This window comes from Rhinopithecus roxellana, chromosome 11 (assembly GCF_007565055.1).
Source record: "Rhinopithecus roxellana isolate Shanxi Qingling chromosome 11, ASM756505v1, whole genome shotgun sequence".
In the NCBI taxonomy this organism is placed as follows: Eukaryota; Metazoa; Chordata; class Mammalia; order Primates; family Cercopithecidae; genus Rhinopithecus; species Rhinopithecus roxellana.
The window spans coordinates 114,233,839-114,256,748 of NC_044559.1; the positions used below are offsets into that span (position 1 = coordinate 114,233,839).

A 22,910-nucleotide genomic window follows, 5' to 3' on the forward strand; every position below is an offset into this window, starting at 1 on the left:
GTTTTCTGTTCATCTGTGGCCAAAGACTCAGAAAAATCTGTATGGAAGATAAACAACTCTTGTACAAAATTAGAGAGGTGTGTGACTGAGATAAATAGTGGGTTCTGGTGGAAACTGCACTGTTGACTGTTCTCCCACTACATGAAAGTAAAAGCAGATACTTTGTCTGAATTGTCAGAAAATGGGTCTCATTTTGTCACCTCCTGAGATGCCCAGCAAGGAGATCTGAACTCCAAGTGTCACGGACCTTCCCGCAGAGGGGCTGGCCTCGTGTGCACAGCAACAAGGAACTGCTCAGTGGAACCCCAGTCTCACTTCCCCATAGAAGTTACAAAAACACCTATTTTTTTCCTCATTGCATCCATTTTTAGGTAAAGAATTTTAACTGTTTGGGGTTCGTTACTTCACACTTAAGAAATCTACAAACCACAGGAAATGAAACTTGACTAAATGCAGATGACACAGACAGCCAACTCTGAAAATGTACTGGGCTCCCCTCAGTTCTAGATGACCTTTAGCAAAAAGAGGGTGTTCTGATGAAAGCATTTGTAACCAACTGCCTCCAACTTACAGGATTCTCCCCTCATGTGACCAAGCAGTGTAATCTTTGAGGCCCTGGCAGCACAGGTTGAGTGAAACCTAATAGAGAATAAGGATTCCACAAGGTCTTCTGGAATGGTGCACAAATTGGAAAGTTGTTTCAGCATTCAAAAAGACTTGGCCTGTTTCTAAAGCAATGCATGGTTTAAAAGGAATGGCAAATTGAAGCCAACATTTTTCAAACACATTTCACTTAAAAAAAATGGCCACTAGAAAGAATGCAACTTATTTTCAAAAAGAATTCTATCAAGAAAGCATGGTTGGCCCATTCATCCATCTCCCTGCCCACAAAGGAATGAATGAATGAAGACAAGATGTGCCACCTCTGAAAGACTGTTAATCTCCCTCTCTCTATAAAAGTGGTACTATGTGATTTCTACTCATTTGATTACAAATAAAATTAGTAAGTGAAGGATCCGTAGTTTCTGTATGTCACCTATAAACCTGAGTCTTTGTGCTAAAATTGTTCAAATGTTCAATTGAATCTTATCCAATACCAATGCCTTTGCATATTGCATGTGGTATATATGCATGGTGCTTAGCTTGTTCTGAGAGCCATTTGGAGGAATAAGAAGAGAGTAAATGTAGCCTCATTCTAGAACTTTATTTCTAGAATGAAAAGGCAGAACAACCCATAGAAGGCTCTAGAAAAGAAGCACATACCATGGAAAGGCAAAAAGGAAAGAGATGCTACCCAGGTCATATGGTTTGGATTTGTGTCCTTCCCCAAATCTCATGTCAAATTGTAACCCCCAATGTTGGAGGAGGGGCCTGGCAGGAGGTGACTGGATCATGAGTGGATTTTCCCCTGTTCTTGTGATAGTGAGTTCTCACTAGATCTGGTTGTTTAAAAGTATGTAGCACCTTCCTCTTCACCCTCTTCCTCCTTCTCCAGCCATATAGGACCTGCCTACTTCCCCTTCACCTTCTGCCATGATTGTAAGTTTCCCAAGGCCTCCCCAGCCATGTTTCCTGTACAGCCTGCAGAACTGTGTTCCAATTAAACCTCTTTTCTTTAAAAATTATCCCGTCTCAGGTAGTTCTTTACAGCAATGCAAGAAAGAACTAATTCACCAGAGAAGTGTGATGGTTGATTCTCTGTGTTAAATTGACTGGGCTAAGGGGTGCCCAGATTAAACGTTATTTCTGGATGTGTCCACGACAGTGTATCCAGATGAGATGAACATCTAAATCAGCAAAGTCAGTGAAGCTGATCACCCTCCCCAGTGTAGGTGGGCATTACCCAATCTGTGGAGGGTCTGAATAGAACAAAAGGGGAAAGGGGAAGGAATTCACTCCTTCTGCTTTCTGTGTGACTGCTTGAGCTGGGACATCAGTCTTCTCTGCCCTTGTTCTGGAACTGACACCATTGGCTCTCCTGGTTCTCGGGCCTTTGGACTTGGACTAGAATTTCACCATTTGGGCTCTTGGATCTACAGTCTGTAGAGGGCATATCGTGGGACTTCTCAGCCTCCAAAATCATGTGAGCCAATTCCATATAATAAATCTCCTTCTATATCTATGTCCCAGTGGTTCTGTTTCTCTGGAGAACTCTGACTAGTTCAGGAAGAGAGTGATTTTGGTTTTGCAGCTGCTGAGAAGTGAGGCACAAGCCCAGGTGAGAAAAGGTAAACCAGTGACTGTCCCTGTCCTCAGCAACTTCAAATAACTGGCTCACCCTCAGAGAATCATGTAGTGAGGCTTCAAATTGTGTCTTCTCGCTGACATGCAGTTCTCTCTGTCTGTGGCATTGTGGCCTTTCCCTCGTCACTATTAGTAAAGGATCTTTGTTCTAGTCTCTATTATCAGAACAGCATCCTGACCACATCATAGGAACTCTTAAGTATGGAAAACTTTCCTTTGCAGGGTCTCCACCCAACGTATCACCATTACCTCATTCTTCCTTCTCCCTACGTGGAGTTATAAACATAGCCCAGGTTCAGTTTTTTTATATGTTCTTTATTTTTGCATTGAATATTATATAGAAGGGATTGCAAAGCATCTTTAAAAATGGCACCTTCGAATAAAGGACCTCACCTCACTTTTAAACAGACATAATCCCTGCTTTTGGGGAGCACACAGTCTAACGGAGTCTTTACTGACTGCTCCCATCATTTAGGGCCTTCTATGCTCAGGTGAAGGAAATGACCAGCCACGCTGTGTAATTGCTGCTGGAGGCAATTCTCCCTACATCTGACCTCTGACCTGCCTGGGTTGTTTTTGCTTGTTTGTTTGTTTTGTTTTGTTTTTGAGACAGGGTCTCACTCTGTCACCCAGGCTGCAGTGCAGTGGCACAATCATGGCTCATTGCAGCTTCGACCACCTGGGCTCAAGTGATCTTCCCACATCAACCTCCCCAGTAGCTGGGACCACAGGTATGTGCCACCATGCACAGCTAATTTTTTTAATTTTTTTGTAGAGACTGGGTCTCACCATGATGATCTCTGTCCTTTTTTTTTTTTGAGACGGAGTCTCGCTCTGTCGCCAGGCTGGAGTGCAGTGGCCGGATCTCAGCTCACTGCAAGCTCCGCCTCTCGGGTTTACGCCATTCTCCTGCCTCAGCCTCCCGAGTAGCTGGGACTACAGGTGCCCGCCACCTCGCCCGGCTAGTTTTTTTTTTTTTTTTGTATTTTTTAGTAGAGACGGGGTTTCATCGTGTTAGCCAGGATGGTCTCGATCTCCTGACCTCGTGATCCGCCCATCTCGGCCTCCCAAAGTGCTGGGATTACAGGCTTGAGCCACCGCGCCCGGCCTCTCTGTCCTTCTTTACCTGTTTGTTGATGTTTAAAATCCCTTTCATAACCACACATCTTTTCATTCCATAAGTATATCTGAGGCTTAACATACCAATAGGCCGAAAGAGGGGACACAGTGCACCAAGGTATATGTGCTTGAGTGCATGCCATTCTGATGATGGAGAAACTGGGAAGCGAAGGTGTAGAGGAAGGAACCCCACTGTGATGGTTAATATTGAGTGTCAACTTGATTGGATTGAAGGATGCAAAGTATTGTTTCTGGGTGTGTTGGTGAGAGGATTGCCAACGGAGATTAACGTTTGAGTCAGCGGATTAGGAGAGGCAGACCCACCCTCAGTCTGGGTGGGTACCATCTAGTCAGCTGCCAGCATGGCTAGAATAAAAGCAGAAAGAAGAAAGTGGAAAGAACAGATTTGCTGAGTCTTCTAGTCTTCATCTTTCTCCCGTGCTGGATGCTTCCTGCCCTTGAACATTAGACTCCAAGTTCTTCAGCTTTTGGACTCTTGGGCTTATGCCAGTGGTTTGCCAGGGGCTCCCAGGCCTTCGGCCACAGACTGAAGGCTGCACTGTCAGCTTCCCTACTTTTGAGATTTTGAGTTCAGACTGACTTCCTTGCCCCTCAGCTTGCAGAAGGTCTATTGTGGGACTTCTCCTTGTGATCATGTCAGTCAATACTCCTTAATAAATTCCCCTTCATAAATGCATCTATCCTATTAGTTCTGTCCCTCTAGAGAACTCTGACTAATACACTCACTGAAGAGGCTTGGAACATAGAAAGGGCAGGTGTGATAAAAAGGTAAACTTCATCTCCCTGCAGAACCTGCTCAGCACTTCTCTTGCTGAAATGGGGCACCCATTGACAATTCATCAAATTAAAAGGAACTTCCTACAAATGGGCTAATGTATCCATGAAGCTAGTATATCCACAAAGTGACGAGGAAATGCAATCTGATTCCGGGAAAGGCATTAAGGTTCCATCTTTCAATCACCTACTAAGAAAGGTCTCCAATGTACACACACACAATTATCTGAGGGCAGAAGACAGTAACGATGGTGGTAAAGACAGAGCACACTCCTAACTGGTCTGTCATTGTCATGTGGGTGGTTCCTACAAGTATTAATACAAATTATAGACCTCAGGATGAAGTCTTAGATGCCCAAGACTTAGATCATCAGTCACAAAATAATAATAATAATAATAATAATCATAAAAACAAATGAACTGAATTCCAAGTAGGTATCACTTGGAATTCAATTTACAGTATTTGGGTTTTGCTTTATAAACACCCTGGCTTACGTGTCTCCCTTCACACATGAATTTCATCTCTATCCTTCAAGGCCCAGCTCTTATGGTGCATTCTCTTGAAAAACTTCCTGGATTCCTCCAGCTGCGTTTCTTTCACCTCCTTAGTGCTCCCTGGCTCCCGGCTCATGTCTTTGTTTCAGCATATATTGTATTCCACCTTTTGTCCTAGCTCTCTGTGTTCATGTTTGAAAGGCTCCATTTGACTAAAGCTCTGTGAAGGCAAGACTTTCACAGTACCCTGCTTTCTCTAAAACTTATATTTTACTCTTTAAAGGCTGCCATTTCTTATAACTCACATTTTATTTGTCTAATGGCTATATTTCTCACTTTCCATACATTCCAGGAAGTTGGAGTCATGTCTGTTGTATTCACCACACTAAATACAGTCATGTACCATGTAACAATGTTTTGGTTAACAGCAAACCACATATATAACAGTGGACCCATAAGATTATACTACTGTATTTTTTACTGTACCTCTTTTATGGTGAGATATGTTTAGATACACAAATACCACTGTGTCATAATTGCCTATAATATCCAGTGTAATAACATGCTGTACAGGTTTATAGCCTAGAAGCAGTAGGCAACACCATATAGCCTCAGTGTGTTGTAGGCTATACCATCTAGGTTTGCGTAAGTACCCTCTATGATGGTCACACAATGATAAAATTGCCTAGTGACACATTTCTCAGAATGTATCCTCCTTCATACTTTTCAAATAATTTAGCAGACACAACTTATACCTAATAGGATTTTAAAGAATGGTTAATCAATATGGGAGATCTGGATAGAATTCTAGAACTAGAAACACATGTACACCCAAAGCAAGATGCAATGCAAATACACACATTTAGGAATAAATCCTGAATAAAGAGGAAGAGGAGCTCTATAGCAAGCCCCAAAGTCAGTGGACCCAAGCATTTTAAAGAAATAATGAGGAACTGCATTTTCTGCTTGAAATTTCCACTTAGACAACAGCATTGTTAGATGTTTTTGAAGAAAGTAAAGTAATAAGCCTTTTATTCTTGTGTCAATAATCTAAAACCAAACCAGTTGATCACAGAGAAATCGGGATTACAAATGTCTACGTACACTTCATTTGTTCTTTTCTGCAGAATTATTTTCAGGGAGATGTCCAGCTCCAAATGCATTTGCTGAGGGAAATCCTTACCACTTTGCTGAATCTCTAGTAACACCCACTGAGGGCCTAAGGAGCTGGGAACCCTAGCAGAATTTTCAGAATGGGATGTCTAATTTCTCACCCTGAGGTGTCATAAAAGAACTCAGTAAAGTCACCTCATTTCTTAGACAGTCTTTAGTGAGTAGTGATGCCCTCCCACCATGTGTGAACAAATGTTCACAAAATGTAGTAGGCACTATGCCAAGAGAGCAAATAAAAGCATTTATAACAGCAGCTGGGAAATTCAAAGCCTTTGAGTTGGCTGAATTTGCATTGATGCAGCCAAGACCATCCTCCCAGCCTTCTTCTCTAGCTGAGAAGTGAAACAAGGGCAAATGTGCAAAAGTGGTACTCAGAGTCATTTTCAAAGGTATGATATGTAAACTACACCACTGCCCCTACTATGCCCCTATTATGAAAGTAGGCTTTCAAACTCCAGTCTTCATTACAAGTATCACCAACCCCAAGGGGCCTTCTTTGATCCTGCTTCCCAATGCAAATTGAATTGCTCCTGCCTCGGTGCTCCCAGCAGCACTTTGATTATATAGATATTTTCACATTATTTATCATACTACAAATATAATTTGTTGTCTTGAGGGCAAGTGCCATGTCGTATTTTTTTTTATAACCCAGAAATTTAAAATAGGCATGGTGTTGGCCTACGCCAAACCTACCCCACCTATACCCTTACTACAGACAGGAAGAGAGTGCCTTGCTCATAATGGACATCAGGGGGTCACTTAACAAAAATTTACTGAATTACTACTATGTGCCAGGCACTGTCCAAGGTACTAGGGATACCATTAAACAAGACTGTTAATGTCCTTGCTCTCTAAGAGACAATATTGCAATAAACCACAGATTAACAGAAAGATTATTTTGGATCGTGTATTAGGCCATTCTCATTCTGCTATAAAGGACTGCAAGAGACTGGGTAATTTATAAAGAAAAGAGGTTGAATTGACTCATAGTTCTGCAGGCCTAAGGAGACGTCAGGAAACTTACAATCATGGCGGAAGCAGAAGCAAACACGTCCTTCTTCATATGACAGCAGCAAGGAGAAATGCAGAGTGAAGGAGGAGCAGCCCCTTATAAGGCCATCATATCTCGTGAGAACTCACTATCATGAGAACAGCATGAGGGTAACTGCCCCCATGATTAAATTACCTCCCACTGTGTCCCTCCCACAACACATGGGGATTATGGGAACTGCAATCCAAGGTGAGATTTGGGTGGGGACACAGAGCCAAACCGTATCAGATTAGAATAAGCATCATGAAAAAAAGTGTGTAATGGGATGAAGAGAGATTTGGAAGAATGCCAAGATGGTTGGGAAAGTTTTCTCTGGGACAGGATGTTTGAACTGAGCCATCTGTACAAGGATCTGCAAGGGGAGAGTGTTCCAGGAAGAGGCACTAAATTAAAGCAATGTTGGTAATTGATGGGGGTACAGGGAACTTGGGAGGGGGTGGGTGTAGAGGGAAAGGGTGGAGTTGATTAATTGCTCATTCTGTCTCCTTCATCTATACCAGAGTAGGGTGCTACTTTTCCTCTCACTTTGCATACTCTTTTCATTACCACTTCCAATTTCTTAATTCTTTTCCCTAATTTCCATTAAATTACAAGAACATGAGCCTTTGCCAGCAGCAAACACATCTGGAGCCATCTTCTAACACCGAATCACATAAAACACCAAACTAAAACTAAAAGCCGTTGGTAAATAGAGGCTGAGAGTATTAAGATTTAGTTTTCATTATTATTAGGTCCATTCAGCTAATGTTTATTTTATGACGATTACATCTCATTATCATTACAGATCTTAGTCATAAACCAAGTTATAAACTCACTCGTCATTTATTTCTTTCCACATTAGCTCCTAGGAAGCTATTGTGGCATAAATCACTTTAGCAAAGCTGTGTACTTGACCACTGACAAACATAAAAATCCCCCAACAAACTTATCTAAATAATGTTTCCCAAGAAAATCATAAATATTTCAGTAAATAACGATACTTCTTAGTTTAGCATTACTGAATTTGAAATTTTTTCATCATTATCATCATCTACTTCTTTGCAAGTGTTTGTTCATCAAGAACTGTAATCAATAAAAGAAAGAAGACAAAGAAGAGAACGAGCTATTTTCTGCATCACAACCAGATTGTCCAGATGTCGTGCCTGGAATACATCACACGTGACATTTCTAGTCATGTTTCCAGTCATTTGGAACATATAGGTTTTCCTTTGCAATCTGCAAAGCTTTAGGATGCTCCAAACACTTCTGTCAGCAACAGCAGCCTGGAAAAGGAATCATACAGAATGTACTCTACCTGATGTCATCTTCTGCACCAGCTCGAGGCACTTAGGTTCTTCTTGAAATTCTTCTTCCTAAGCGCCCACAGAACAGAAAAGCAGGGAGAAAGTAAAAATTCATTAATGTAAGGCAATATTTTTTACAAGCCTGCTAATTAATATGAGATCAACACCTGAAAAACGTAAACCATGCCTTAAAGAACTGAGGTTTTGGACAAGCTACTACAAATCAACAATAAATGCCAAGTAGAGTAACTATAGGAGCGTTGGGCGTCACAACTCCAGGGTGCTATTCACATGGTAGTGTCTACGCATGTTGTCCCTGGAGTGGTACAACCCAGGGGCCCACTGTGACTAATACATTTGAAGGCACCTGAGACTTAGAAATGATGGTGACGGTTTTCTGTTTGTTTGTTTGTTTGTTTTTTGAGGTGGAGTCTCCCTCTGTCGCCAAACTGGAGTGCAGTGGCGCGATCTCGGCTCACTGCAACCTCCAACTCCCTGGTTCAAGTGATTCTCCTGCATCAGCCTTCTGAATAGCTAGGATTACAGGCACGCACCACCACGTCTGGCTAATTTTTTTTTTTTTTTTTTTTTTTTTTTTTTTGTATTTTTAGTAGAGATGGGGTTTCACCATGTTGGCCAGCATGGTCTCGATCTCCTGACCTCATGATCTGCCTGCCTTGGCCTCCCAAAGTGCTAGGGTTGCAGGCGTGAGCCACCACGCCAGGCCAGGTTTTTCATAAAATAGAAATGCCACCAGCATGGCTGAACAAAGAGAATTAAGTTTTGTTTTTCATTGTTCAAGGAACTGATTTCATGTACTTCTGAAGTTCCATCATTATTCACAGTTATATTTTTATCTCTAAGAAGGTAGGTGTACACATTCTTCTCTGAGTCCCAGTATGATATTCTTTAATGACAATGGTTGTCACCGCTATAACACTGATAACAGTAGACCCCATTAGAAATGAGGGAGATAAATTCAGAGGAATAACTAAATAATCCTTTTCTTATTTTGCTTGCAAGATGACTTTATGCCAACTAATTTACTTTCTTTTCTGTTCATTAAACAAATATTTGTTGAGTGTCTGCTACGGGCTATTTCTGTGGGATCTTAACCTTTAGGCAGGATACCTTCTAACATCCCTTGAATTATACAGCAGGAAGTTACCTACTCAGCTTCCTTCCTAGCCTGGCAGGAAGGCTACATGCTTACTTTGTTCTTTCTAAGAATTTAGCCCAATAGAATATACGCTAGACCATAGTAAAGTATATGGGTGTAGGGTTCCATAAATAAAAACTGGGGCTATTCTATAACCAGAGTGAAAAAAATGGAATTCAAAAACTGATATTATTCATTATAGGAATACTCTCTCAAATTTGTTCTAAGTTTGCCAGTTCTCAGTAATATCTCATCTGGATTAGAACTCACCAGACGCTAGAGCTCAGTAAGATAAAGGTCCAGGCCAGGTGTGGTGGCTCACGCCTGTAATCCTAGCACTTTGGGAGGCTGAGGCAGGCAGATTGCCTGAGCTCAGGAGTTCAAGACCAGCCTGGGCCACATGGCGAAACCCTATCTCTACAAAAAATACAAAAAAAATTAGCCAGGTGTGGTTTTGCCTGCCTGTAATCCCAGCTACTCAGGAGGCTGTGGCAGGAGAATCACTTGAGCCTGGAGGTGGAGGTTGCAGTGAGCTGAGATTGCACCACTGTACTCCAGCCTGGGCGACAGGACGACAGAGTGAGACTCTGTCAAAAAGAAAAGAAAAGAAAAGAAAAGGAAGAAAGAAATGTCCTTTTCAAAGGAAAACAGTATATCAAAGGGATATCTGCACTCCCATATTTATTTGAGCACTATTCACAAAAATCAACCTGAGCATCCATCACCAGATAAATGGATACATAAAGAAAATACGGTAAATATACACAATGGAATACTACTGGCCACAAAAAAAAATGAAACTCTGTCATTTGCAGCAACATGGATGAAACTGGAAGTCATTAAATGAAATAAGCCAGGCCTGGAAAGATAAATATCTGTTTGTCTTTCTCATATGTTCTTATTCTTGTTGCATGTTCTTATTCATATGTGGGAACTAGAAACATTGATCTCATGGAAATAGAGAGTGGAATGATAATTACCAGAGTCAGGGAAGGATGTGGTGTGGGGAATGAAGAGAAGTTGGTTAATGGTTACAAACATACAGCTAGACAGAAGCAATACATTCTAATGTTCATAGCAGAGCAGGGTGACTACAGTTAACAACAATGTATTGCATATTTCAAAGTAGCTAGAAGAGAGAACTTGAAATGTTCCCAATACATGGAAATCATAAATACTTGCATAATGGATATCCTAAATGCCTTGACTTGATCATCATACATTTTATGCATATAACAAAATATCACGAGTGCCCCATAAATATGTGAAATATTATGTATCAATAAACATGTTTTTAAAAAGAAATGTCTTTCTTAATTCACAAAAACTGGTTTCATTAAATTGCCGTAAGTATCAACTTAGAAGTGAATTGATTTCACCGTGTTGGGAACAAATGTTTTTCCAGAGATCAAGAATCATCTCCAAATTTTCATCATCAGAGACCATTTCCAAAAATGTATACTACTTTTAAAACCCATGGAATAGTATTGGCATAAGCAATTTGAGTGAATAAGGCTTCAGTTCAATTATCTCAAATGTATGTGTTATAAGAAATTTTAATGAAAATTGCCTCCAAAATTACATATTTGAAGGGGGTATGAATTAATAGTAGTACACCAAAGAATATGTAAATAACAGAAAAGCCCCATCACACAGCAAATAAATGCAGTAAGTCATTTCTTGTTTCACAAGACCCAACCGAACAGTGTGTAATGAACCACGAGGAGTTATTTTATAATACAGCCACAGGCGAAGTCTCTTGAGAGACCAAAATAATCCAAATAAAGTCATTTTCAAGATGAAAAGACTCTCCCCTTTGAGCCAATAAGACTGTTTACTTTTTTATTGCTCTGAATTCCAGAGCTGTGAAATAACATAGCCCTTTAGCTCTTCTCCAAACATATTTATTACTCCATCTTAAATAGCCCCTCCCTAAGGTTTCCCTTTGACTAGTGAGAGTTGCAAAGTCCCGCAACAATCTGCAGAGGGAAGGATGTTGGAAATGCTCTTGGTTGGAGAGCTCTCAGCACACAATAAACAAGCATCTGTCCTCAATAGTATAAACTATGTTCTATTTAGAGAAAAGAAGCTGAGCTCCTTCAATTCTTGTGTCTCTTTTCTTCAGCACAAGTCTGCAATTTGCTGAATGCGTTCGTAGTGGCTTTTTCCCAGCAAAGCTAGAATAAAATGACAACAGTCCAACTGTAGTAGACATCTGTTGATTTTGCTGCCTGGTACTCACTCACTCACTACCTACTAAGTGCATCCCGATTTCCTCCTTAAAGCCGTCTCATCCCATCTCATCCCACTCTTAAGGAACTGTGGTTTTCTGTGCTCCATGAAACTGACTCCTTCCCCACCAACCAACTCCAGGGGTGGAACATGTGACCCAGGCCTGTGCCCATCAGTCTGTTGCATTTCCCTCTGATTGGTAGAGTGATTGTGTTCCAGGACTGTTCCTTAGTTCAGCTAAAGACAGAGTTCTTTGTCCCATGGCCATGAAAATTAAGGCTTGCAGACAATTTGAAAAAGCTCACCAACAATTTGAATGGTGAGTAAGACAGGGTTTTACTGGGTGAAAAGGAAGAAAAGGGGGAAACAGGGACTCTTGCTAGGTCAGAGTCTGGCTATAGCCCTTCCTGATGGAATCCCAGGTTACACCTAGGAAGACAAGGGGCCAGGCTCCTCCCTGATGCAAATGGCAGGAAATTCCCGAGGCTCCACCCCAAGTGGGAAGGCTGGTTAGAGGTTTTCTGGGGACCCCCTCTCATCTCGCTGTCTGAATGTGACCCACTAAGGGTTAATGAGACCTAATGAGACTTTTCTCTGGACTTCTGGGAAAATGACTCCTGTTCTTACCCACTGGCCCTGAAACCAGAGACAGGGGTTGCAGCTGCTGCTGTAGCCACCACCTCCTTATGACTTGCAGCTGAAACTGAAGCCCACACAAAGGAAGGCGGAGCCAAGAGATGCTCCAGTGCTTTCTTCTGTTGATATCAACTAAGCCCCAAATTCAGCCAGGCCTGAAGCAAGATTAACCCTGGACTTTTCTGCAAAATCCAGCTAATACACTCCCTTTTATTAAAAAAAAAAAAAAAAAAAAAAAAAAAAAAACCTTTGTTTTTTATTCAAACTGATTCCTATCAGGTTTTCTGTCACTTCTAAAAGAGCGAGTCCTAACTGATACACCAGTGTAAGAACCCTAGCTCTGGGAAACCGGGAGTCAGGTGTGGTGATCATTAGTTCTGTACCTCCCCTGCCATCATGAGTTATTGTTGTTGTTGTTGTTGTTGTTGTTGTTGTTTTCTGTTGTTGTTTTTTTTTTTTTTGAGACGGAGTCTTGCTTTGTCGCCCAGTAATGGCGTGATCTTGGCTCACTACAGCCTCCACCTTCCAGGTTCAAGTGATTCTCCTGCCTCAGCCTCCTGAGTAGCTGGGATTACAGGCACCTGCCACCACACCCAGCTAAGTTTTGTATTTTAGCGGAGACGGGGTTTCACCATGTTGGTCAGGCTAGTCTCGAACTCCTGACCTCAGATGATCCACCCGCCTAGGCCTCCCAAACTGCTGGGATTACAGGCATGCGCCACCATGCCCAGCCCCATCATGAGTTTTACATGCTAATCAAATCAAATGTGACCATGATGATGTACCAAGAAGGTACTATTAAAATTTGTCAAACAAATGGACTTTTCATTTACAGTCATGTGTTGTCACTTAACAACATGAATATGTCCTGAGAAATTCATCACTAGGTGATTTCATCATTGTGAGAGCATCATAGATTGTCCTTACACACACCTAGGTGGCATAGGCTACTCACACCTGGGACAAATGGATTAGCCTATTGTTCCTAGGCTGCAAACCTGTCCAACACGTTAATGTACCAAATACTGCAAGCAATGGTAACACAATGGTAAGTATTTGTGTTTCTAAACATAGAAAAGTACAGTAAAAAGACAGTTTATAACGTGATGGGACCTCCATTCTATATGGGTCTGTTGCTGACTGAAACATGGTTTTATGGCTCATGACTGTATAGCCCTCGAGGACTAATCCCAAGATGCCTCATTGAAAGGGCATGTGAAACCACACTAAGTTTACACTTAGGGAGTTCAAGGTAAGATTTTGGTAGAAATTAGTTTCTTTTCCTAAGATTCACCTGATTGAATATTAGTAGAAATAAAGAAAGAAGGAAGGACAAAAAAAAAAAAAAACCAACAGCTTAAAAACACAAACCAAATACTTTCACCAACATACATCAAGTCATTTTCCTTTGGCTTCATAGTTGGCAACACTGGGAGTTAACATTTCACTCTAGGGCAGCAAGTTTAGAAACAAAAAGTTAGTCTGTTGGAGACAGAAATAGAATTCCTTACCAAGAATTAAAGAGACTTTGTTCCATTCTTTTAAATTGACACATAATAATTATACATATTTATGGGTACATGTGATATTTCAATACAGATATACAGGTGAAATGACCAAAGCAGGGTAATTAGCCTATCCGTCACCTCAAACATTTATCATTTCTTTGTGTTGGGAAGATTCAATATCTGTTCTTCTATTTGAAAATAGACAATAACTTATTGTTAACTAGAGTCACCCTGCAGTGCTACAGTGCTATAGAACACTAAAACCTATTCCTTCTATCTGGCTGTAATTTTGTAATCATTAACCAACCTCTCCCTAGTCCTCCTTCTCCCTACCCTTCCCAGCCACTGTTCTCTCTATTTCCATGATACCAACTTTTTCAGCTCTCACATATGAGTCAGAACATGTGGTATTTGTCTTTCCGTGTCTGGCTTATTTCACTTAACATAATGTCCTCCAGGCTCATCTATGTTGCTGTGAATGACAGGATTTTATTCTTTTTTTCAATGTCTGAATAGTATTCTATTGTATAAGTGCCACATTTTCTTTATCCATTCATCTGCTGATGGACGCCCAGGTTGATTCCATACATTTGCTATTGTGAATAGTGCTGCAATAAACAAGGAGTGTAGACATCTCTTTGACATGCTGATCTCCTTCCCTTTGGCTGCATACCCAGCAGTGGGATTGCTGGATCATATGGTCATTCTATTTTTAGTTTTTGGAGAAAACTTCATACTGTTTTTCATAACGGCTGTACTGTAGGAGTTTCCCTTTCTCCGTATCCTTTCCGGCATTTGTTATTTTTTTATCTCCTTGATAATCGCCATCTGAACTGGGGTGAGATGATATCTCTTTTGGTTTTGATTTGCATTTCCCTGATGATTAGTGATGTTGAGCATTTTTTTGTATACTTGGCTAGTTGTACGTCTTCTTTTGAGAAATGTCTATTCCAATCTTTTGCCCGTTTTTTAATCAGATTGTTTGTTTTTGTTTTTTGTTTTGTTTGTTTGTTGTTGAGTTATTTGCCTCCCAAGTGTGTCCAGAAAAAGAGAGCATACACATGCAGAAGAATAAAAGTAGACCCCTATCTCTCACCAGATAAAAAAATCAACTCAAAATGTATCAAAGACTTAAACGTACGAGCTATGAAACTAGCAGAAGAAAACATATGGAAAACACTTCAGCACATTGGTCTAGGCAAAAGTTTTATGGATAATACCTCAAAAACAGTCAACAAAAGCAAAAACAGACAAATGAGATTATATCAGACTCCAAAGCTCCTGCACATCAAAGGAAACAATCAACAGAATGAAGCGACAACCTGCAGTCTGGGAGAAAATATTTGCAAACTATTCATCTGACAAGGGATTAACATCCAGAATACACAGGGGCTGTGTTTTTTAAACCCCTTCTCAGCACTGCTCCCTGGGGATGGAGTCCTTCAAATTGCTTATGCACCCTTTATAATGTAAAACCACTTTTTTTTCCCTCTGCAGTCTAGAGAGACATGTGTTTGCCAGTCCTATCCTCTCCCTGCACTAGGAGATTTAAGATGCAGTTCCTTAGGTGGATGTTATAAGGGCTGGAGCACTTAGCGTGAGTACAAACTCCTCCCAGACTGATGACAGGTTAATAATTGTCTCATTAACTCCCCAAGCAAGTTAATTAGAAGCCAGGCCACCAGGTAGCAGCTACAGGGATGTTTTGGAAATTCCTTCCAAGTGGAAACAGAGTTGTTCGTTTTGTTTTGTTGAGACAAGGTCTCACTCTTGCTCTGTTGCCCAGGATGGAGTGCAGTGGTACAATCTTTACCCACTGCAGCTTCGACTTCCCGGACTCAAGTGATCCTCCCACCTCAGCCTCCTGAGAAGCTGGGGCTACAGGCACGCACCACCACAGCTGGCTAATTTTTATAATTGTTTTTTGTGGAGACAGGGTTTTGCCATGTTGTACTCCCAAAGTGCTGGGATGACAGGCATGAGCCATTGTGCTTGGCCACACGTGTTTTTAAGCCCCTTCTCTGCACTGATTTAAGCCCCTTCTCTGCGCTGATCACAGTTGTATAAAGTCTCTGAAAATACTTGCATGCCCATATCAAACTGCTAGATTTTTTTTCCTACACGTGTATATCTAATCCCCTCTGTTCTTGTGGTTGGTGCATTAAGTGTTAAACCGTGGGGAAACAGGATTGGGGCCCTTCATGCAGGGCTCAGACCATCCTCTCCACAGGAATAAGCTGGGTGATGGGAACTCCTTTCCCAATTTTATGGCACAGTGGTCAGGGTGCGTACTGTGCCCGAGTGTGCCCCAGTTTTCCTGTCTATCTGATATCAACATTTTCTCAGTTGTCTGGTGGGTAGGTGTCTCTCAACTGGCCTCCGACTTTCCGAGAAAATGGATCTGTGGGTAGATGCTTATTTGGTGCATCTATACATGGAGGGAGCTCAGTAGCTTTCTGTCCCGTTATATTCCTGATGTCACCCAAGGCCTGGTTCCATTTGTCTCCACCTGTCTCAACAAACCTATGACTGATTAATGGCCTCAACTTTCTTCATTTGGAAAATGGGTCCCAAATGAAACCCAACCCTTTCCGAGACAATTGCATTTTAATTTTAAATAAATGTTTCCCTATCATGAAACATTGAAAGCGTTTTCAGATTCTTTCTGAAGGAACCATATAACAAAGAAAACATCTTGCCGTGTTTTCTTTCTTTTTATTTTTTCTCATTTCAAATAATTCTGGATAAGAGTCTCAAGGGTAGGATTCTGTTTCAAAGGACTTGGGTGTCTTTGAGACTCTTCATGTAGATTCAAAATTACCCCCAAAAATGTTTTAGCAAGTTTATGTGTTAAAGTGTAGCCATCCCATTACAGCTTCTCCACAGCCTGGTGCAGTGAACCACGCCTGAAATCCCAGCACCTTGGGAGGCCAAGGCGAGAGGATCGCTTGAGCCCAGGAGTTCAAGACCAGCCTAGGCAACATAGTGAAAGCCTGTCTCTGCAAATAATAGAAAAATTAGCCAGATGTGGTGGTGCACACCTGCAGTCCCAGCTACTTGGGATGCTGAAGTGGGAGGATCACTTGAGCCTGGGGAGGTCAAGGCTTCAATGAGCCAAGATCATGCCACTGCACTCCAGTCTGGGTGACAGAGCAAGACTCTGTCTCAGAAACAAAAACAAAAACAAAAATACTTCAGGAGGCCGAGGCAGGTGGATCACGAGGTCAGGAGATCGAGACCATCCTGGTTAATATGGTGAAACCCTGTCTCTACTAAAAATACAAAGCATTAGCCGGGCGTAGTGGCAGGCGCCGGTAATCCTAGCTGCTGGGAAGACTGAGGCAGGAGAATGGCAGGAACCCGGGAGGCGGAGCTGGCAGTGAGCCGAGATCGTGCCACTGCACTCCAGCCTGGGCGACGGAGCGAGACTCCATCTCCAAAACAAAACAAAACAAAACAAAAACAAAAATACTTATCTAGCAGCAGCATCTAATTCCACATTTTGATGGATATGAAGAGTCTCTTATTGGAGGTCATTATAGAACCCAATATCCAACACCCACCATATTCTAGTACCAACAGTCTTCCATACCGCATTGCATTGCTACTAACAAAAATGTGTTTAATTTTCCGTGGAATCTCTTATATAAGCCATCTGTAATCCACTAAATTACATATTCTTCCAGAGCAAAAACTACTTTCCTTTTCAACCTTCATTCAGAGTCTACACTCTCTCTTAACAGGTGTGTATTAAACAATTGTTAAATGAATTCACTTGTTTACCCACTTTATATCTTCGTTTCATGCCCAACCTAGTAACACATCCTACAATGAAAATTCAAACATTGTTGCTTCTAGTAACACAGGTAAGTCAGAAATGCCTCCAAGAAAGCTTTCTGAAGCAGCCCTACCTCCATCTCAAGCTCTACCCCATTCTATCTTTAGAGTATTATATTAGCTAAAATGACTTGAGTGCTTGCAGAGTGTCGGAGAGACTGCACTGTATGTGTGCACTTAATCCTTAACAACCCTCTGTGCAGGGAATCTTATGAATTCTTGGAGGAGTTGAGTAATTCACCCTATAGTGGATGCTATGATGTGGCACCTGAAAAAGTTGTTCTCTGTAATATTTATTCTCAAAGCTGCAAGAAACGCTGTTGATAGATAGCGCTCAGCTGTCAGCCTCCCGGGTGATTGCTGCAGGGTAGCCAGCATCCACTGACTTGGTTGAGATGAAAGCAGAGAGGCCTGGCCCCCTCACTCCAACTCAGGACAACTCTTAACAGCTCTCCTTTCTCCAGAGCTCTCTGTGAGGTTGGCTGAGGCCTTCATCAAGACTTTATTGTAGCCCAATGCCTCCCTCTGCCTAATCTTGCCCCTTTCCCTTCTCTTTCCATCCACAAGGGTTGATCCCAGGAGCAATCCCTAATCAACAATATACCTGCTACTCTCCATTTCCCAGTGGGCTTTCCAGGAACTCATCAACACAGCCAAAGTCATACTTCTCAAAAACGACAAAAAGGAGATTCAAACCCAGGTCTACCCAGCTCTCAAACCGGTGATATAAACCACTACACTAAACTCTCTCCCTAATCCCAATGCCTCTCTCTTGTTAAAACTACAGATACCTGAACCCCACACCCAGAGATTCTGATATGGTTAGTATGGGGTGCTCAGTGACTAACCATCTTAACTTGCTCAGGACTGCGGGGTTCCCCAGGAGGCAGGACTTTCAGAGCTAAAACCAGGAAAGTCTTGAGAAAACGGAGGCAAGTTGGTCACCCTCATTGGGGTATGTCCCTGGTATCTGTAATTTCAACAAGCTCTTTGGATGCTTCCGGTGCACTCTAAAGCTTTAAACAAGTGGTGTACTGATAAAACGAAGTCCTAATGATGGGCGAGTGTTGTTAAATGACCACCATCAAACTCTATTCTGTGTTAGGCACTGTGTTTACAGGGCAATCTGTTTACTAGATATTATCATCCCCATTTTACAGATGAGGAAAGTGAGGTCAGAGAAATCATGGAACTTGCCCAAGGCCACACAAGCGAGTACCTGGTGGAACCTGAGGACAAGCCTAGGTGGTCTGGAGTCTGTGCTGACAAACCCTACCCCATGCTGAATTCAAAATGACTTACTCTCTCTAAATTTCCTCCTCTGGAGGTGGAGAGAATAATATCTCTGCCCACGGGTGGTTGTTGTTAGGGTAAAATAAGGTAACATACATAAAGCACCTCCTTTGCACCTCCCAGAGTGAATACGTATTATGTTCCCTTCCTTTCTTCCTCGGTAGGATGGCAGGTATGTGTTTTCTGTCCACTGGACACTAAGAAGAGGATTAGAGCTGTTTCCTGATCGTGTACAGAACTGTCAGCAAAACTGATCCAAGGCAAAACTCACTTTAAGTCACTACACATTGACCGAGAAACTTACATGTTTATGGCATTCTGCTAGGAAACGTGGGGGATGCTGCAGTGAACAAACCTAATCCTGGACCTCCAGGAACTCATCAACAAAGAGAAGAGATGGATTACATGGATCTCAGTCTTCCTGGGAAAAGAAAAATCCTAACGCTAACAAATAGCTTCCTCTCCTCTCCTCTCTCTGTTTGCCTCCCTTTTCTTCTCCTGTCTTCCTCATGAAGTGGGCGGAACATGCAGGATAAATAGGAAAAAGAACTTCAACATGAGAACCTGAGAGAAAGAGAGTTTGACTAGCATGTTGGAAAGAGAGAAGGTGACAGAAATAACATCAGCTCTTCTGTGTCCTCAGCCTTCATTTTCTGGGTGAGTCCCTGGTGAACACAAGCATCTCCAGGCCTCAGCACACAGAACAGCTTAGGTGGCGGACACATCCAGTCAATTCTAAAACATGCTGAGTGATTCTCATTTTAAGAAATTAACACAGCAGATACAACTATTGTGAAAAGTGCCAAGAACTCCAGAGTAAGTGAGAAGAGAGAGAAGTAAAGCCTGCTGGCATCCCACAGGGGTGCTGGAAAGGATATGGGACTTGGAGTTAGAGAGACCAAGGTTCAAATCCCGGTGCTGCCATGCAGGAACTGTGTGAGCTTCAGCTTCCTCATCAAAAAGTCAAGGTAATTTATTTTCCTTTCCTTTTTTTTTTTTTTTTTTTGGAGACAGAGTCTCACTGTATTGCCCAGGCTGGAGTGCAGTGATGTGATCATAGCTCATTGCAGCCTTGACCTGCTGGGCTCAAGCGATCCTCCTACCCCAGCCCCCCTAGTATGTGGGACTACAAGCACACACCACCAAGCCTGGTTAATATTTTTACTTTTTTGTAGAAACAGGGTCTCACTATGTTGTCCAGGCTGGGCTTGAACTCCTGGCCTCAAGCAATCATTTTGCCTTGGCCTCCCAAAGTGCTGGGATTACAGGCATGAGCCACTGGACCAGGCAAAAAAAAAAGTTGAGGTAATACTTAATGTCCTTGCAGGATTTCTGTGAAGATGAAATGAGGTGATGGATGTAAAACTACTTCCCTAGTCACTGTCATTGTGAGATAGCGGGATTATCATCTGCGTGACCCCCCCTTCTGGTAAAAGTTGCTACCCCTTGTACATAAGGCTGAACCTAGGCAAGATGACAAAACCTAATTGAAGCTAAGGTGTTGTGATGGTTACTACTGAGTGTCAACTTGAAGGGGCTGATGGATGTAAAGCATTGTTCCTGGGTGTGTTTGTGAGGGTGTTGCCAAAGGAGATTAACACTTGAGTCAGTGGACTGGGAAAGGCAGACCCACCCTCAATCTGGTGGGCACCATCTAATTAGCTGACAGCACGGCCAGAATAAAAGCAGGCAGAGGAACGAGGAAAGACTAGACTGATTCAGTCTTCTGGCCTCCATCTTTCTCCTGTGCCGGAGGCTTCCTGCCCTCGAACATCAGACTCCAAGTTCTTTAGCTTTGGGAGTCTGACTGGCTTCCTTGCTCCTCAGCCTGCAGACGGCCTATTGTGGGACCTCACCTTGTGATCGTGTGAGTCAATACTCCTTAATAAACTCTGCTTTATATGTTCAGCAATCCTATTAGTTCTGTCCCTCTAGCAAACCCTGACTAATACAGATTTTGGTATCAGGAGTGGCTGTAATACAGGTGGCTTGGCTGGGACTCTTCAACTGGGCTGGTGGAAGTCTTATATTCTTTAGTTCCTAGAATAGAAACCTGAGCTAGCAACAGTCACATCCCATGAGAAAGTTATTAAGAGAATGAACCCAGGACCTAATGAAGAGATCAGACAAAAGCCAGAGAGAGGCCAGGTGCGGTGACTCATGCCTGTAATTCTAGCACTTTGGGAGGCTGAGGTGGGCTGATCACCTGAGGTCAGGAGTTCGAGACCAGCCAGGCCAACATGGCAAAACCCCATCTCTACTAAAAACACAAAAATTAGCCAGGCATGGTGGCACATGCCTGCAATCCCAGTTACTTGGGATGCTAAGACCGGAGAATCCCATGAACCCAGGAGGCAGAGGTTGCAATGAACTGAAATCCTGCCACTGCACTCCAGCCTGGGCAACAGAGCAAGACTCTGTCTCAAAAAAAAATGCAGAGAGGGAACCTGAGGAAATGGTGGCCCTGCCTCCTGCAAGGATTCCTCATCTGTGATTGTTCATTGTTTTTTTCTCATTCTTCTGCCAAATTCCCACTAACTTCCTCCAGCTCGAGGAATGCTCTTCAGGTAACTGTAGACATGAGGGAGTAAAAAAAGGTAGAAGGTGTCACTCCTGTTTTAGCATGGAGTTCCTATCTCCAGAGCTTTCTGTGAGGTTGGCTGAAGGCTTCATCAATACTTCATTGTAGCCTAGTGTCTCCCTCTGCCCAATCCTGCCCTTTCTCTTCTCTTTCCATCCACAGTGGTTGATCTCAGGAGCATTCTGTAATCAATGTTACACCTTAGCACCCCACTCCAGCCATTGCTGGGTCCGTGAAGTGTATTTCCCGGGAGCAAACGCTGCAACTCACTCAGCCATGCAGAATCAGGGAGACTCTGGGGTCCTGACTGGAGGTTTGCCACCTTCACTGTGTAGAATGCTAGGTGATTTTCTCTATCGCTTCTTATAGGAACCCTAAGTAGCTACAGCAAAAGAGAGAGTGGTTCACGTGCTTGCAGAGCTGTATTTCTCAAAGTCTGGTGTGTGTTCAAATCACCTGGAGAATGTGGAAGAAATGCAGAGGACCTGGCCCTACCCCTCTTCAGCAAGCCTGGGCCTCTGGCTTCTGTGTTAGTTCTCCAGGTGACGCTAGTAACACACTGAAGTTTGAGAGTCGCCGTTGCAAAGGAGGCGGGTATAGTCTGATGCTCAGACAGTATCATCAGGGCCCTCTCTTTTTCTCAATGTCTCCACCTGTCCATTGCTGTCTGGGTGTCATTCCATAGGGTCCTTCTTCATTACATGGTCAAGGCCACTAAAAGCTCTGGGTCACATCCTTTCAGCTCATTTCAAACGCAGACAAGGAGCCTCTCAGTCCCTACATCCATATACAGGGTTTCAGGGAAAGACTGACTGGTCCATCTTGGGTCACATACTTGCCCCTCGTCACATGCTCACGACCGTCACCGCACCCAGGGGACTGAGGGGGACTATAATTCTCCAGACTTGTATCACTGCCCATTCCAAGAACCACTGGAGGGAGGAAGTGGGGGCTATGATTAGAAACCTCCCAGAACCTCATGGAATGGGGAAGTCAGAGCTCCTTGATGTAAAGAAGGCCGTGTCCCAAAGCAGAGGAGCAAGGGATGCTGGATACAATGCTGTTCCAAATACACCCAGTGCAACAGCTGGCACCCAAGTAGACTGAATTCTAATCACAGCCATAAGACTAGTAGCTTTAACAAGGGAGAGGTATTGGTAGTAGGGGGAGAGTTTAGTGTAGTGGTTGATATCAAGGGTTTGAGAGCCAAGTGGGGGCACCTACACACCAGTCAAAACAAATATGTTTCAATATTTTAACAGCCCATATTTTCTCACAGATGCACACCTGCTGAATATTTTCAGCCCGGAGCGTCCTCTTAATAACCTTACTTCCAGAACATAGGTATGTATGCTATAGGATGTTGGAGTTACGCAAAGTCTCTTTCTGGAGCACTTGTTTTACTCAAATATTTGGGAAGGAAAACATCATTTGTATATTAAAACAAACCTGACTACATTGCCGAACAGTGTGCAGAACAGACACAAATATTTAGGATGAACAT

General features: G+C 42.6%; 1 protein-coding gene across 1 annotated transcript in view; it reads right to left on the minus strand.

Annotated features, from left to right (window-relative positions):
- The window catches only part of FAM107B (family with sequence similarity 107 member B), a 265,481-nt gene that overhangs the window by 144,246 nt on the left and 98,325 nt on the right, over positions 1–22,910 (minus strand). The window contains exon 2 of the mRNA XM_010365958.2: positions 8,172–8,229. Coding sequence (XP_010364260.1) covers positions 8,172–8,229 — 58 coding nt within the window. The remainder of the gene's footprint in view (positions 1–8,171; positions 8,230–22,910) is intronic.